Source organism: Ursus arctos, unplaced genomic scaffold (assembly GCF_023065955.2).
Source record: "Ursus arctos isolate Adak ecotype North America unplaced genomic scaffold, UrsArc2.0 scaffold_26, whole genome shotgun sequence".
NCBI classification, from domain to species: domain Eukaryota; kingdom Metazoa; phylum Chordata; class Mammalia; order Carnivora; family Ursidae; genus Ursus; species Ursus arctos.
In genome coordinates, this window is record NW_026622941.1 from 27,119,277 (window position 1) to 27,136,405 (window position 17,129).

Sequence of the window (17,129 nt, forward strand, 5' to 3'; positions counted from 1 at the left end):
AATATGGTGCAGAGAAAAGTGCATATCCACCAGCTAAAAAATGAAGCTGGACTCCCATACCGCTACATATACAAAAAATAACTCAAAATGGATCAGAGACACAAATATAAGAGCTAAAACTCTAAAACTCTTAGAACAAAATAGTGTCATAAATCTTCACGACCTCAGCTTTGGCAATGGATTCTTAGGTTTGACAACAAAAGCAACGAAGAATAACAAAAAAGAAAAGAGACTACACTTTATTAAATAAATTAAAAACTTGTGTGCATTAAAGGACATTATCAAGAATGTGAAAAGACAATCTAAAGAATGGGAGAAAATATTTGCAAATCATTTATCTGTTGGGGATTTAAGATCCTAAAAAGAACTCAACAACAGAAAACCCAACTGAAAAATGAGCAAAGGACTAAAATACACATTTCTCCAAAAAAGATACGCAGATCGCCAATGAGCACACGAAAAGCTGTTTGTCATTGTTCATTAAAGAAATTCAAATCAAAACCACAAATATATAGCTCTTCATACCTACTAGGATGGCTTTAAACAAAATAATGGAAAATAACAAGTATTAGCAAAGACTGGATATATAGGAACAATTGTATACTCTGAGTGAGAATGTTAAATGGTGCAGCCAATACGAAAAATATTTCCTTGAAAAGTTAAGTACATAATTACCATATGACCTAGCAATTTCAGTCTAAGGTATACATCCAAGAGAAATGAAAGAGCGTGTCCATGCAGAAACCTATACACAAATGTTGTAATACGGCAATGCTAATAATAGCCAAAAGGTGAAAACAACATGAATGTCCACAAACAGATGAATGGATAAACAAATCATGGTATATACATCCAATGGAATATTATTCAGCCATTAAAAGGAACTAAGTATTGATACATGCTACAGCTTAGATGAATTTCAAAAATATTATGCAAAGTGAAAGAAGTCAAACACGAAAGGTCACATATTATATAATTCTTTTGATATGATATATCCAGGATAGGCCAATCCATTGAGACAGAAAGCAGATGAGAAGTCACCAGGGAATGGGGAGGGGAGAATTGGGAGTGATTGGTATGGGGTGTTTTTAATGACGAGATGAAAAGGTTTTGAAATTAGAGCTGGTAGTTACACAACATTATGAATACATTAAGTATCACTCAACTGTATACTTTAAAATGGTTAACTGTATGTTATATGAATGTTTCCTTAATAAAAAAGGTTTTAGTCATTCAAAAAATTTTTTCATCAAATTTTTAGGATCACATGTTTGTATTTTATATTCAAATGACAGTTCTGTATTCATTCCAGCCTTAGTCTGTCTGCAACATTTTAACCTTTTTAAAAATACAGCTTTATTGAGATATAGTCTACATATAATATAATTCACACATTTTGTGTGTATATTTTGTTGAGTTTCGGTAAACATATGCCATTTAGCAACCACCACAATTAAATTTTAAAAGCATTCTACATTCCAAAAAGCCCCCTTAAATCTGTTTATACCCATTCCCCAGCCCCACATATTTTCTGTCATAATTCTGCCTTCCTAGGCATTTCTGGGCAATTCTAGAAAAGGGAGAATTACGATAACAGACATTTTTATGAATGGAATCATACACTATGGAGTTTTCTATGTCTGGCTTTTTTTTTTAAGATTTTATTTTTAAGTAATCTCTACACCCAGGGTGGGCTTGAATTGACAACTTCGAGAGCAAGAGTCATGTGCTCTACCTCCTGAGCCAGCCAGACGCCCCCATCTGGCTTCTTTTACATAGTAAGATGTGTTTGAGGTTCACGTATGCCTTTTTATGTGTAAATAATTTATTTGTTCCTTTACATTTCTGAATAATTTACCATATTATAGTGTATCCCTTTCCGTTTTGAGGTTGTTTCCATTTTTCAGTTATTATGAATACTTACAAGACTCTTGTGTGGACATAAGTTTCCATCTCTTTGGTAGATACTGAGTAGAATTGCTTATTTTCACATTTAATTTTTTAAGAAACTGCCAAATTTTTCCAAAGTGGCTGAGCTGTTTTTCAACCCTGATCGGTATGAGGGGTCCAGCTGTTCTACATTCTGGCCAACACTTAGGATTGTGAATCTTTCTCATTACAGTCATACCTTTCTGTGGTATGATACCTTTCTGTGGCTTTAATTAGCATTTCCCGAATGACTAATGATGCTGAGCATCTTTCTATATGTTTATGAACCTTTGTATCTCTTCTTCTGTGAAGTGCGTTTGAATTTTTTGCCCATTTTTAATGAATATTTGTCTTATTATTGAGTTTTAAGAGCTCTTTAAACGTCCCAGATACAAGTCCTTTATAGATGTATGTTTTGCAAATACTCTCTCCCAATTTGTGACTTGCCTTGAGTGATTTAACATTATCTTTTTTTTTTTAAAGATTTTATTTATTAATTTGACAGAGAGAGAGCACAAGCAGGGGGAGCGGCAGGCAGAGGGAGAAGCAGGCTCCCTGGTGAGCAAAGAGCCCAATATGGGGCTCGACCCAGGACCCTGGGATCATGACCTGAGCTGAAGGCAAACAATTAACCAATTGAGCCACCTAGGCGGCCCTAACATTATCTTTTGATGAGCAAGAAAACACCTTTTTCAAGTGGAGCCTATGGGGGGCTTGAACTCATGACTCCGAGGCTCAAGACCTGAGTTGAGATCAAGAGTCGGACATTTAACCAACTGAGCCAGCCAGGCGCCCCTGAGGAGCAAAATTTTTAATTCTAATGATGTCCAATCTGTCATCTTTTTCTTTTATAGTCTAAGAAATCTTTGCTTAACCCAAGTCCACAAAGATTTTTCTCCTGTTTCCTTTTAGAATTTTTGGCATAATTTAATTCTTTTGCTTCGGATTATGATCCACTTAGAATTAGTTTCTAAGTGTACAGTATGCCATAAGGGTTAAATGTCACATTTTTTCTCCTTATAGATATTCCATTATTTCAGTTCCTTTTATTTAAAAGACTATCCCTTCCCCATTGAATTATCTTGGCAACCTTGTCAACAATCAATAGAGCATGTAAATGTGAGCTTACCTTTGGATTCTTAATTCTATTCTGTTTTCTACTTACTATCCGCCCCCCCTGAGTTTCGGTCACACTCTCCTGTTTCTTTACATGTCCAGTAATCTGATTAGAAGCTAAGCCTTGTGTATCATACGCTGTAGTGACTCTGTATTCCATTTTGTTCTTCTGAAATGTGCTGGTTTTACTGTTTTAATATATAATGAACTTGCCTAGACTCAAAATGAAGAATCCGTTTCTCTGTAGAGCTGAAAGTTTTGCTCAGGTTTTTTTCCCCCCCTTTTGCCTGAATCTCTGGGGGAATCTCTCTTGTGCCTGCACAGCTTTTCCGATCAGCCAATGATTTCAACAGAGGTTATCAATGACAATTCAAGCCAATGAAGCTTCCCCTCTCTGCTGCCCAACCTGTGTATGGGTTAAAAAATTCATTCAAATTTGCAGGAAATATAAGTCTCCCCGGGCTTTCAATTTTGCTTGTGTTCCCTGGGGAGTCCGCGTCATTTAGCAGCAGACCTGCATGTGTGTGGAGCATATTATCAGCTCTTGTTTCCAAAAGTTCCCCCTTACATTTCCTGCTGCTCTGCTACTCTCCCAAACCCAATCAGCCTCTAACTAGTAAACCTGTGGGTTTTTTCACACCAGCTGGGCTTGGGGGTGGGGGGATTCCCTCAAGGAGGACACGTCTTCCCCAACGCAAGAGCAATTTTTCCCTAAGTAAACACTTTCAAGTTCTTTGTTGTCTTTGGTCATTCTTGAAACCGCTGCATTTAATAAGTTTTTTTCCAGTTTTATACCATTCTTTTTTTGAGGTGAGAATCACCCAACCCACCCAGTCAGGCAGGCAGGCATTACTGGAAGTAGTATCTTCACCATATTTTAAGCACTTATGAATATATTATCATTATCTCATTTATCATTACATGAAATCAAACAAGTTATGGCAAAAATTAGTCAACTACAGCGGGGAAAAAAAAATTCCTGTTTGCAAACATTAAATTTCAGATCCAATTTCAACACGGTTGGTAGAACAGTAAAAGAGATCATATAAGGAAGGTGGTCAGGATCTGCTAACTCCGCTAAGGTCTTTAACATATGTATTACTTACCTGGAAAAATTTAATTTTTTTTTTAGTTTTTTTTTTTAGAAAAAAGAGTAGACTCAGACCACCTGGGGGTGGGGGGCGGGGAAGGTATCACTAAGTATAGAGCATCTGTCTTCAAATGCAGAGAGTTCAGCTGGATTGAAAGAAAATTACCTTGAAGGCTGCTAAACAATGAAGGCTCAGTAAGGTCATCACAACTGCCAGAAGGATGGTGGCTAAGTTCCGCACGTCCCATATGGTCTCCACCAGAGGAATACTGCCGACCTGCCAGTCATAGCACAGGGTAACAGGTGCAAGCAGAAGCCACACGTTGAAGGCCAAGAGGTAGGAATAGGTAAGGAACCTACGAAGAGAAGAAGAATCACTGAAACACAACTCAGGTCCATGATACTTTGCAAACATTCGTTTACCACGGTTTAATTAAATAGCCTTGTATACTGTCAGTGTTATCGGAAAAGACAAAGCAAGATGGAAAGCCACTCATTCATTTCATCATTAAATAGGTCATTCTGGAACATATTTAACAGTGCTAGGCACTGGGGCAGGTGCTGGCCTTTCAATGGTGAACAAGGAAAGACAGAGTTTCCATGACATATATTTAAAAATTATCATACAAATAAATACATTACATCCTGAGATAAATGCCAAGAAGGAAAAGCTTGATGAAAATATATGACAGAAATGCTGTTCTGTTAGGTACGATGCCCTGGGTGAGAGACAGACATTTAAACTGTCCTTTTTTCACAGTGCCCAGAAAACTGCCATAGATAGTAAAATATTTAATCATGTTTATAATAGATTGATCATACTGAATTATTTCAAAAAATCAGAGCATCTGTGGTAGGGAAATGAAGTCTCTTAGTCACAAGTAAAGGGGCTCACCTTCAAGAGAAGGGAAGGACAGCTATCACCCTGCTAGGGAGGACAGACAGACCTAGGGAAGGGACGTAATGAATGCAGGTGCTGCTCCTGTCCCCTGGCTGTGTCTAGCCCCTAAGGGAAGGTGAAAAGCATTCCAACTGACCCCGTTCCCTTCAGGGTAGAGGAAACTGAATTTATTTAAATGTGTTCGGCCAACACAAATCCATTAAGTAGTGGTCTAGACCCTTGAGAACCACAGAACCATCGGCACGTACGTAACAGACTTCATCCAAACCTGTGCTCTAGGACACCACCCTCCAGATGGCTTCTAGCAGCGCAAGGCGCGTCCCTAGGATGACCCCCACCCCCACTAGAACCCCTGCCTGAGAAAGCGCAATGCTGCCAGGAGAACTCACTGTTGGTTCTAGCCAAGACCTGACAAAGGGCCTCTGACCTCCCTGTCTTTCTCCCAGTGTCTCCCAGCACTTTCTGTAAAGGGCTGACAATGATGAATATGTGTCTCCCACAACTCCCAAGTCTTTCTCAAGGACCTGCGAGCCATTCCTTTAAAATGTACTCATCAGAAAGGACAGGGCCTGTCTCCCAGTGTCTGTAAGAGGGTAACTGCCAGCCAGCAGACACAGCCAGCCTAAATGCACCCCGACGACCGTTCCTTTGTAATTTTTCACTTCTCCGCCTCTTCTGAGCCCCAGCTGGCCCAGCTACTCTCACCCTCCCTTTAAAATGCCCTATCACTTCTGCGCAAATCAGAATGGCGCTCAGCTCTCTCCCCTGCTGTCAACAGTTACTGAATGAAATCTATTTTCACTGTTTTAACGGATGTCCAGCTGTGTTTCTGTTTGACACCCTATATGGGATTAAATAGAATAATTAGATAAATTCCTCGTCCTCAAAAGAATGCATAGCCAAATAGTGAAAACTAGATATACAAAACTGAAGAAGCATAATGAGATGAGCACCATAACAGTACAGAATGTGAAGGAAAGTCTTCTGGCAGTGGTCAGACTCTTTTGGAGGGTTTCTCGGATTGGCGAAGAGGTTAGATCAAATCATTTCTAAGTTAGCTTCCAATATGAAGAGGTATTTCACCTTGAATTCCTCTCAACAAGTAGCTACTGGTTGGGAACACCCTTCCCAACCGATCTCCTTCCCTTCCCTCCTTTCCCTCCAAGGTTGGCAGTCACAAATCATCAATGACGGCCAGGTGAGGCTTAGGGTTGGGGGTTACTCACTGTCCCGACTCTCAAACCCCAACAGAGAAAAGGGCTGAAGGAGTGGCAGATTTCTTCTTTTTTAAGATTTATTTATTATTTATTTGAGAGAGAGCGCGAGAGAGAGAGAGAACTAGCAAAATGGGTAGAGGGAGAGAAAGAGAGAATCTCAGGCAGACTCCAAGCTGAGCACGGAGCCTGAGGCCGGGCTAGAGCTCACGACCCTGAGATCGTGACCTGAGCTGAAACCAAGAGTTGGATGCTTAACTGACTGTGCCACCCAGGCTCCTCAGGAGTGGGGACACTTCAGTGGTGTTTCACAACTCTTTTCCTCTCTGTTGGTAATTTTAATAAAATGTTAACATACAAATTGTGCAGTACACACTGAAAGCTTAATGAATTCCAAGCTTTATTTTCTAACAAAAATCAAAACAAAAACACTGCCTCATCCCTTTTAGCCTTGGGGCTGAGAAATTGTCTCATGGGAGAATGCCAACCGCGCAGGAAGAGGACTGGGTCACTCTGGGCTTTGCTTTATCACAGAGCTTCTAAGCTGATGCAATCTGCTTGTTAGCTCAGGGAAGATTCTCTGTGACTTGGCTTTAAAGAAGGTGGAACCATCAAACAGGAAAATCACGTTTTGTCATTCAGTTACTCTCCAGGTCTGAACAGTTACTTTAAAAAAATGGTATCTCTCCTTCTTGATATACTAGTTACCAGCAACGATTATAAATGGCTGCTAAAATTATTAGGTGAAAGCTAATAGGGTACTTCATAATGGATGGACCAGGCTAAATCAGGTGCCTAGAACTGACTAATCAATTTTAACATCACAGAAAGGGAGACTAATAGCCAAATGTCCTTCCGATGGAGATATATACTACCACCTATGAGGTAATCTTGTCCCCTCCCCCAGAAAAAGAAAAGAAAGAAAGAAAATCAAACTTGAATCTGATCGGGCCCTTTATTACCAGTTTACATCAAATACAGAAAAATGCCAGAACATGTTACATGACACCACAGGAACGCAATGTGACAAATCCAGAATGTTGGCATTCCACAGAACAAATGATGTTGGGTTCTTCCACAAATAACATTGTAAGGGAGGGTGACAGGGGCAGGGGGCCAGGAGGGAAGAAAGAAGAGGGCATCTGTAAGTCAGATGAGACCTAAGAGACGTATCAAAGTATAGATACTGTTTAGGTGCTAACTCAAACAAACCATTCTGAAAAATAACCACTTATGAAAAGGAAAAATTGAAACATTGATTGGATATATGATACTCGAAAATCATTGTTAATTTTTAAAGTGTGATAATGGTATTGTGGTTATATTTTTTAAGGGTCCTTATCTTTCAGAAATACATACTAAAATATATGCACATGAAATGCAAATCTGAGATTTGCTTCAAAATGACAGACTGGGGGTGAGGGCGCCGAAGTGGGTGGGGGTATGAATGAAAACAGACGAGCTATGAGCTACGATTGCTGAAAGCGGGTCATGGGTCTGCAGAGGTTTTTCAGGCCACCTGCTCTACTTTCATTTGTATTTGTTATTATCCATAATAAAAACTATCTTTGCTTAACTAGGCAACAGAAACGCAACAGGAATACTTTCTTATCTTAGGTCTAATGGCAGCCTGACCATGGACTAGCTGCAAATGCTATGTAGTTTTCTTTGAAGCAAGCTCCACACCCGGTGTGGAGCCCAACAAGGTTAAAACTCAAGACCCTGAGATCAAGACCTGAGCTGAGATCAAGAGTCGGATGCTTAACCAACTGAGCCACCCAGCCACCCCACTGATGTGTAAATTTTTATTTCAGTTGTCAAGTCCACATCTGAGCCTTGCCCTGCAAGCTGTCCTCAGTTTCTTATATTTTTTTTAAAGTTTTTTTTATTCACGTAAGTGATCTTCACACCCAACATGGGGCTCAAACTCATGGCCCCGAGATCAAGAAGAGTTGCGTGCTCTTCCAACCGAGTCAGCCAGGCACCCTAGTTTCTTATATTTTCTAGACTTGCAATACTGTGTTGACAAAAAGAAAACATAAAGAATAATATTTTTTCAGTTACGATCTCAGTGTAGTTATTTAGATTTTTTGAAAATCTTTTTATACACCCAAATTATGTTAAAACAGTAAAGTAAACCACAGAACTAAAAGCAACTTGCCTTCCTATAACACTAGGAAAGTCAATGCCATTAACTTACCCCTTTTAATACATATGTACTGTCTCCAGAAACTCAAGAGACATCACCTACCTTGTCATGCATATGAACTCAGATCAATGTTGCTAGTAAACTCTTTAAAAACTATTTGAAATACTGAAACAGCACTGGAAAATTTCTGCAAATTTAAGCATAAAGAAGCCACTTGGAATCACGCCAAACGCTAATTACATTTTAGAGGGCTAGTTGAGCTGGCTGTAATCAGCAACTCAAGTCTTTCTTTTAACTAGCTGACTATGAATTACATTTTAAACTAATCATCTTGTTTATTTCTGCTAAAATTTCAAAAACAGAATCATCTGTTGCATATCTCTGCCCTGCTGAGTTCTCTTTTTCAAAGCAGGAGAAAAACCAAATGAATTATTCACCCATTTTCCACCGTGAATTCTGCTAACAGGAGGAAAGCCACTAGGATATCTTGCCAACAGAACGGAAGGGAATACACAGGAATTCGGCTTTAACAATTCAGTCATGAAGTTGCATTGACAAGCCAGGGACTAGGGGAGAGGGAGGTGGCGGCTCTGGGGGGGGAGCTGGCCTGAGTCTAATGGCACCTGAGCAAACAGAGTGCCTCTTACAATCTAAATCTTCATTTTTATCAAGAAAAAATGAGAGCATTATAAGGGCAAAAATATACGTAGATTCTGTTCCTCGCCTTTGAAAAAACTGTTCTGGCCAAGAAATACACGAGCCTAGCCTATTCCCTCACCCTAGGAAGATGCCTAGGCTAGGGACGTATGAAAGTATTATGCATCGCAAGCAGAAATATACAGCACTTGCTTGTTCTATATAAAAATGTTACTGCTCAAAGAAAGGTTCCTTCTTTCTCATTTACTGAAAAGTCCTTCATTGTTTCGTAAATACAGGACACCAGGTCTACTGCATACACTGAGTCCTCTCGGGAAGGGCATCGGCTAACAGTCAATAAGCCGGCCTCGGTATAAACCGCCTTTATCACCACCCCGGGGCACCCTGCTGCCCTGACTCTGCTTCCAGTCCCCTGGTTTTGGTGATCTGTCCCACCCGTCCCTACACTGTCCCCTACTTTCAACTCTTGAATTACCACGGATGCTCCCAAAGGGTGTCCACAGTCTCGCGGTGCCCCGGCAATAATGGCAGGTCTTTTTCAGGCATAACCTGCCTATTATCATCATCATTAGCATCTTCGTCCACCTGCTACCATCTTCTCCAGAGCTAGCCAAAGAAAGCTACCTCCTGCACCGCCCTTCTCCATAGACAGAACGTCCCCTCTGGAATTCAGTAAATGTTGAGGAATTACTCTGTGTCCTTTTCTAGGTGCTGAAGGGTGATAAGATCTAGTCCCCTATTCTTCAAAGCATTTCGCAACTTTGGTGGTAAGGACACAGACACATGTGACATGGTTGAGTAATTGTGAAATATAAAGATTAAATTTCAGTGGAGTCCTAAGAAGTGAGAGATTAATGAAAAACGGAGAATTCAGGGACGACATCCTAGCATCTGCAGAGTTTAAACTGGTGGGGAGATGGGAGATAGACAGTTCAGGCCAAGCCCCCAGATGGCTTTTAACTGTACACAAACAGGACACTTTTGGGGACAGGTAAGGATACGGGTCATATTAGAGCACAGAATTACAAATGTGTAATATAAAAGATTATAAAATGACATCTGTTAAAATGTCCAAAAGGAAAAATATCACGACAGTGTTGGGTGAGGACGTGGAGAAACGGGAACTCTGAAGCACTCCTGTAAACTGACGAAGCCACTTTGGAGAAGGGCAGGCAGTTTCACGACTGCACCTTAAATGCATGCGTGATCTAGCAAGTCTACTCCCGAGTTTATACCCAACAGCACTGCACACAGACGTTTACCAAAAGACATTCACAACATTGTTCACAACTCTTCTTAATCGTGGGGAACTGGAGACAACCAGAGGGCCCTCCACAATAACATGGATACATGCATTGCAATATACCCCTTCCAAGGAAATCTATTCGCAACAAAAATGGATGCAACAACATGGATGATCATAATGGTAATTCAGAACAGAAAGGGAAGACACACAAGAAAAGGAAATCACGGAAAACCATCTATAGACAAGGACAGGGTGACTGGAAGCAGGACCTGACCCCCAGGGCCCAGGGCTGGGGCAGAAAGCCACAAGGCCATCCCAGCTAAATGGACTGTGTAGATGGCAGTCTACCGCCCTCACCCCCTTGCTCCTCCATAACAACAGAGTAGAAGGCATCAGGACCTTCCAGGCTTTCCAGGACCAAGGCCCAGCAGTACCACTGAACACGTGCTGCTTCAGCCCCTGGGAACAGAGACGGCAAGACCATTTCCAAACACTTAGTGAAATCGGAAGAGATTCAAGTGACTCTCACCAGCTTCTCACTGCATTTTGTTGTCAAAGTCCTGGTGGATTGGGGGCGCCTGGGTGGCACAGCGGTTAAGCATCTGCCTTCGGCTCAGGGCGTGATCCCGGCGTTACGGGATCGAGCCCCACATCAGGCTCCTCTGCTGGGAGCCTGCTTCTTCCTCTCCCACTCCCCCTGCTTGTGTTCCCTCTCTCGCTGGCTATCTCTATCTCTGTCAAATAAATAAAATCTTAAAAAAAAAAAAAAAAAAGTCCTGGTGGATTGTAAGAACCAACGGTCTCACCAAACCAGCTCAATTAAAGGTAGGGCTATTTTGGGGCACCTGGGTGGCTCAGCCAGTTAAGCATCTGACTCCTGATTACAGTGCAGGTCGTGATCTCAGGGTGGAGAGATCAAGCCCCCTGACAGGCTCCACACTGAGCCTGGGGCCTGCCTGAGGATTCTCTCTTTCTCCCTCTCCCTCTGCCCCTCCCACCCCATGCGCATGCACACACATGCTCACTTCCTCTGTCTTTCTCTCAAGAAAAGAAGAAGGAGGAGGAGAGGGAGGAGAAGGAGGAAGAGGAGGAGTGGGAGGGGGAGGAGGGGGAGGAGGAGGTAGAGGAGGAGAGGGAGAAAAAGAAAAGTAAAAATAAAAAAATACAGGTAGGGCTATTTTAAAAATTCCCATAAGAATCCAAAGATGGAAAGTAAGAATAAAACCAGGCTTCTCACAAACCCAAACCAAGTGGCTACCATTACACAGGACAGCATCCTCCCTTGGGCCACAGGCCTTCCTCATGGCTGCCCTGCTCCTCTCAGTATTTGCTCCATCTCGTGGGCTTCTTGAGCACCTGTTCCAGACTGAGACTGCAGCGTGGTCATGAGGGTGGCCCCCGCCTCTCCTTTTCTCTTGTCCCCAAACACCTGTCACTTTGGTCTTCACGACTCTCTCTCAGGTGTCCAGTTCCTGAGAGCAGCACCTGTCAGCTCACCTCACCTTCTGGAACCAACTCTTACGGGCTCCTGCTGACCCTTCGGGTCCCAGCGAGGATGTCCCATCCTCTGACAAACCTTGCCTGTCACGCCCGCTGCTGGGCCAGGCTGGGTCCCTTTTTGTGCTCCCACAGTCCCGCCTGGGCTTATACACTGCCCTGTCACTGCGTGTTCGCGAGTCTGCTGCCCCCCAAGGCAGAAGCTCCTGGGGGCAGAGCTGGGTCTTGTGGACGGTGACTTCTCCAGCATCTAGCTCTATAAATGGATGGATTTGGTGGTTTTTAAGAAATTAACCTGGTCTTTCTAAAAATCTGCAAATATTTCCATTTTATACTTTCGTTTCTGGCTGGAGGCAACCACATAGCTTCATATGGTCCTACAAGAGATGCCTGCTGGGTTTCCAATTGTCCAGACAGGTAGCTGAAGGGTGCAGCCTGAAGATTCTGTTTTTGGGTGGCCCCCTCGGCACCTAGCATGGGCTAGCCCACAGCACACCATCAAAGAGCATGGAATGTTTGAGGAAAGACACCCCCCCCAACATGTCACAGAAACATCATTAAACAGTAATGCCAGCCTTACATTTTCTTACTTTACATTAAACTGCAATGAATATAGTGTAAGTGAGAACTCTTGTTACCATGGATAAAAAACAAAGTGAATCTGAAATGTCATTAGGTCTCTCTGACCTTTTGAATGTGCCATTAATACAGTTATTCTATTAGCAGAGACCGTTTCACTAGAGTAGAAAAAAATGAATTTCAACACGCCAGACTGTCAGCAACAATTTCTCACCCGTATATCTGTTAAAAAAAAAAAAAGTAAATAACACCTTCTGCAAAATAAATACTTGATTCATTTCTTACCTAAGGTCTGTTTCTTTCTGTTAAGCATTTAACAACATCTTCATTTCAAATACTTCTCTCTCATGGAGCACAGGTTTGGCTTCCACTGAGCAAACACATACTAACTGGTCACTATGCATCAGGCACAGATTCCGGATTTCCACAGCAGAACCCTACTGGTATACTAATGAACCACATCCAGTAACACTACCAGTCCCTCCACATGTACAGCATTTTCCAGTTCACCAAGTGTCTGCATAGAAGGATTAGCGGATCCTCACACAATCTCTGTGACGCAGGTATTAGTCTCATTGCTGCAGTGGGGAAAGAGCCTTATGGAGGCTGTGACTTGTTCAGTGTCCTGCAGCAAACCCATCGCAGAGCCTGCACACAGGACACCATTCGCTGGCTCTACGTGCAATTCGCTGCCACATCATAGTCTCCCATTCACACACCTTTATTAATTTGGAAAGGAAATACAATGGATCAAATATTGGTACTTCATGGAAAAGCGCCTGAGACCCTGACTTATTTCTTGAAGAGGGAAGCCCAGGTGAATTTCAGCTTTTCTATTAAACCAAACCAAACCAAACCAAACCAAACCAAAACTCCAGCTTTTAGTTAAAGCAGGGCTGACACAAACTTAAAGCCAGTCTGTGATCCCCTCTACCGCACACTGAACAGATGACTACACTGATACCAAGGCTTGCTAGAGTGTCGCACAAAAACACCGAATCCTTACATAAAAACCCTGGGCTTGGCATTTTATTCGTTATGAAAAGCAATCTGTCTTTATGTTCCAGTGTTAGGACAAAAGAAGGAAACTGTTTCTTTAATTTGTATCAGCTTCTCAGGGATTTAAGATCATAATAGAAACATGGTATGTAGGTTTAAAGGCTTATGTAGTTTTTTTCAAGAAGTAAAGTATCAATAAGTAATCCAGACCAGCCATTTCCAACAACTGATCCCCACTCCGGAGGTGGCAAGTGCAAGCTGCCTCTGTGGGCTCCCTCCCTTTTCCTCTGCCTTGTATTTCTCCTCTTCGTTCCCAGGGTCCAAGACAAGTTAGGTCAAGTACTATTGAATAGTATCATTTCAGTTGGGAAAACTGCTCTCAGTGACCTTGATAACCTCTTTCATCCCCAAGAAGCTACTTTTCTAGGAATGTACTACAAAATGCATAATGGAGACAGCAGTCTCCTTGCAGGGAGCTCTTCAGCCACACAGGTTTATGCCTGAGGCTTTCAAACAGGGTGACACACACGTGCCTCCAGACCCACTTAGACTGAGGGTCAAATAAAGACTTCTCTTATCCAAATATTCTTTCAGAACTTCTGGGACTTGAACCAGGAAATCGACCTTTAACGTACTTCCCTGGGTCATTCTAGTTTGGTATGAGAGTCACCCTAGTTTGGTAATCAGTGCTTTAAAAATCAGAGTAACATCAGTTTCATTTAAAAAAAACCACACGTATGAGGGACCTCCTAACACAAGGCCCTGCCGGTTGCCAAAGCAAGAACAGCAGCTCATTTTGCAAAGCTCACCTGAAACACACAATGCATTTTAAAATAATAATTTAAATTTGAATTCAATTTGTTCAGAGTTTAATTATGAAATAGTCCTTACGTTAGGGGCTCCAAGAGCTATAAAAATTAGGAAGACGTAGGCCCTGAGGCTGTCACGATCAAAATCTAAGGTTTTGTGTGTGCTTGTTTGAAACTATCAACTGAAAAGGGAAAGAGAAAAGAAGCTTCTTTAGAAGGAAGATGCTGAGTTCTACCTCCATCTTAGTATTTCCTATCTTGATATTTTCCTACAAAGTAATACAAGCCTTTGCCTAGATTTCCAAACAGCAGAAATAGATCTACCCACTAAAGGAGATATATTCTACTTGCTTATCCAGGACATCTCATGAAAATACATGATGCTGATGGGGGGGGGGCCTTTATATTCGTTCACTGAAAACCCCATTCTATTTCCTGGATTTGAAAGACAACCATTTACAATATTATAAAGGCAATACTTCTTCCAACAAGTATACACGGCTTTACATCCTGTCCCCTTCCAATCTCTCGGATGGAAACCCAATTACTAGGCTGCAGCCGCAGAGAGGGGCCTTAATAGTGGATCACTGTGTTTTCTCTTCAGCAGGCTCCGGCCCTATGCAGAAGCCATACTTAAGTTAGGCCTTAGCTCTTATGTTGAATCCAAGATTTATAAGATTGAATGTCGAAGGATCACATTTCTAAAGAGACTTATATAAACAGGTGAGTAACTCCTGGGCCCAAGGACGATTCTGTGACAGAACAAGGGCACATAAACCTCTTCCATCACTTCTCAAGTGCAGTGCACCCAAACCACGGAAGCAGAATCTTTGGGCACTGGACCCCAGAAGGATACTTGAGTGTGATTCCCCAGTGTTTTAGAGACACATGCAGGTCTGGCAACCCAGCTGGAGTAAAATCATCAAGCCCCGGACGGCTGTAGTCAGGGCACAATTCCGGTGGTAACTGACAGGAAGTGTCATGAGCGTCCGTGGTCTTGGGCTCTAAAGGTCGTTTTGTTCAGATGGGACTCAAATTCGAAGTCTTCACGCCCAAAGGTGGAGTGCAGTACGAGTCCTCCCACCACTCAGAGTCAGCTGAACAAAACATGAGTTGGCGGCTTAGAAGAAACCACCCAAACCAGAGGCAGAGGAAGGCTGTGGAGGGCGTGGGGTGGGCTCCACACACCATTTATTCCTCGCCAGCCCGCTCATCCTTCACCCTCCTCAGCCCAAGAGCCCCAGTGCTTGGTCTAGGCCAGTGCTGTCCCAAAGGAAATACAATAAAAACATGTATCATTTCAAATTTTTATTAGCTACATTTTAAAAAGTAGGATGAAACATGATAAATTAATTTTAGTAATATATTTTGTTTCAGTGAATAGACTCAAAATATCATCTCAACGTAAAATCAGTATAAAATTTATTAGTGGTACATTTTAATTTCTTTTTTTCTTACAGGATTTCCTCTCCAAAAGCCCAGGTAGACTTCATTTATCCTCACGACTCACCTCAATTCAGAATAGCCACATCGGAAGTGCTCCGTAGTAGTGTCACGTGACTCGCGGCCCCATAGCGGACAGCGCAGGTCTAGACAATCACGTTGGCCCTCAGCCCCATCCTCCGCCTCTCCTATACTCAGCTTGTCCTTGATTCTATCCTTTCAGTTCAGGATTCTTGCGACAAACTCATGTCTCAATTCTTGGCTCTAGCTTTCCACTTTCCACTTTCCAATCCAATCCCCAAATTTTCCAAGTGCAAACAAAATTTTCAATCCCCGAATTGCTGAAATCACTACCATGGTATTTTTTTTTTCATTTTTATTTTTATTTTTTGTCCCTGTTTCAGAACATGTTTTTTGTCACCACTCACTCTCTTTCACCTCTGGTAAAAACTTCCATCCTGGCCCTTGTTTCTACAGAAATTCCATGTGGGAGGAGAGGGAGAGAGGGATTTGGACATATGAGGGCCAAATTTTAACTGTAAAATTTTTTTTAAAAAAAGTAATTTAATAAAATCTAAATTTAGAGCAATTACAAAGAAAATAATAGAGATCCTCTTATGAGTTATATAAACAACCTACAGTCACAGCCATGCGGGCATTCAAAGATGCAAGAATTGTGAAAGACCCAGGAGGGAAGCAGGAGAGCCAAGGTAACAAAACAGGGGGCAGACAGATGGCCCCACAGACAGAGTTCCCTTCGACACTAAGCGCTTCACCACCTCAATAGAGACGGAACTGAAAATCAGTGCCAGAACCATGGTGCTGTATTCATATTTTCTTGTATTATATTTAATCATGCAAGTTAACCAGATACCCCACAGCATAAATCCCATCATTCTCAAGGAAACATTTGGTTGCCTTTATGAAGTTACGAGTAAGCAAACCCTTACAGATATTTTTGAAGACAGGAAACTGAACAAGGCATTGGGTTGGGAGGAGGCTGCAAGTGACAATGATAATCACATTTCTGGTGTTCCCAGAGGGGTATCAGGTGTGCAACAACCCTCTCAGCAGGGCACCTCAACGAGGCGTACTCCTTTCCCCCAGAGGGCAGGGGAGATGACCAGGACCACCATTCACTCACTCAACCCTATGCTCAGGAGTTATTCTGTGCCAGGCTCTGAATGAAATCGTGTTAGGGGCCACCAGGGCAGCTGCTGCTCGCGGAGCTAGGAGCAAAACCATTCAGTAGCCTAAGTCTGCTGTTACAACACACTCCTATCCAACTTTCTGAGACCTACTTCTGTGAAGCGGTCCCCTCTGTTCTGGAAGGGAAGACACCAGCCCTGAGGTCACCCCAGCCACCTGCCTTAGACCTGCTCCTCCGGAGAACGCTCACCGCAAAGCCACCAGGCTGCAGCTCCCTCCCTCCCAAGTCAATACACCAGATCCTGAATGTCAAGAAAAGAGCAATCTCCACAGTCAGTGGAAATCACTAAG

The 17,129-nt window shown here is 42.3% G+C and overlaps 1 protein-coding gene across 4 annotated transcripts in view; it reads right to left on the bottom strand.

The window, feature by feature from the left end:
* Positions 1-17,129, bottom strand: part of TMTC1 (transmembrane O-mannosyltransferase targeting cadherins 1) — a 260,656-nt gene that overhangs the window by 120,599 nt on the left and 122,928 nt on the right. For all 4 annotated transcript variants that reach the window (XM_057303256.1, XM_026502173.4, XM_044385574.3 and 1 more), the window contains exon 8: positions 4,302-4,491. In XM_057303256.1, the coding sequence (XP_057159239.1) occupies positions 4,302-4,491 (190 nt within the window). The remainder of the gene's footprint in view (positions 1-4,301; positions 4,492-17,129) is intronic.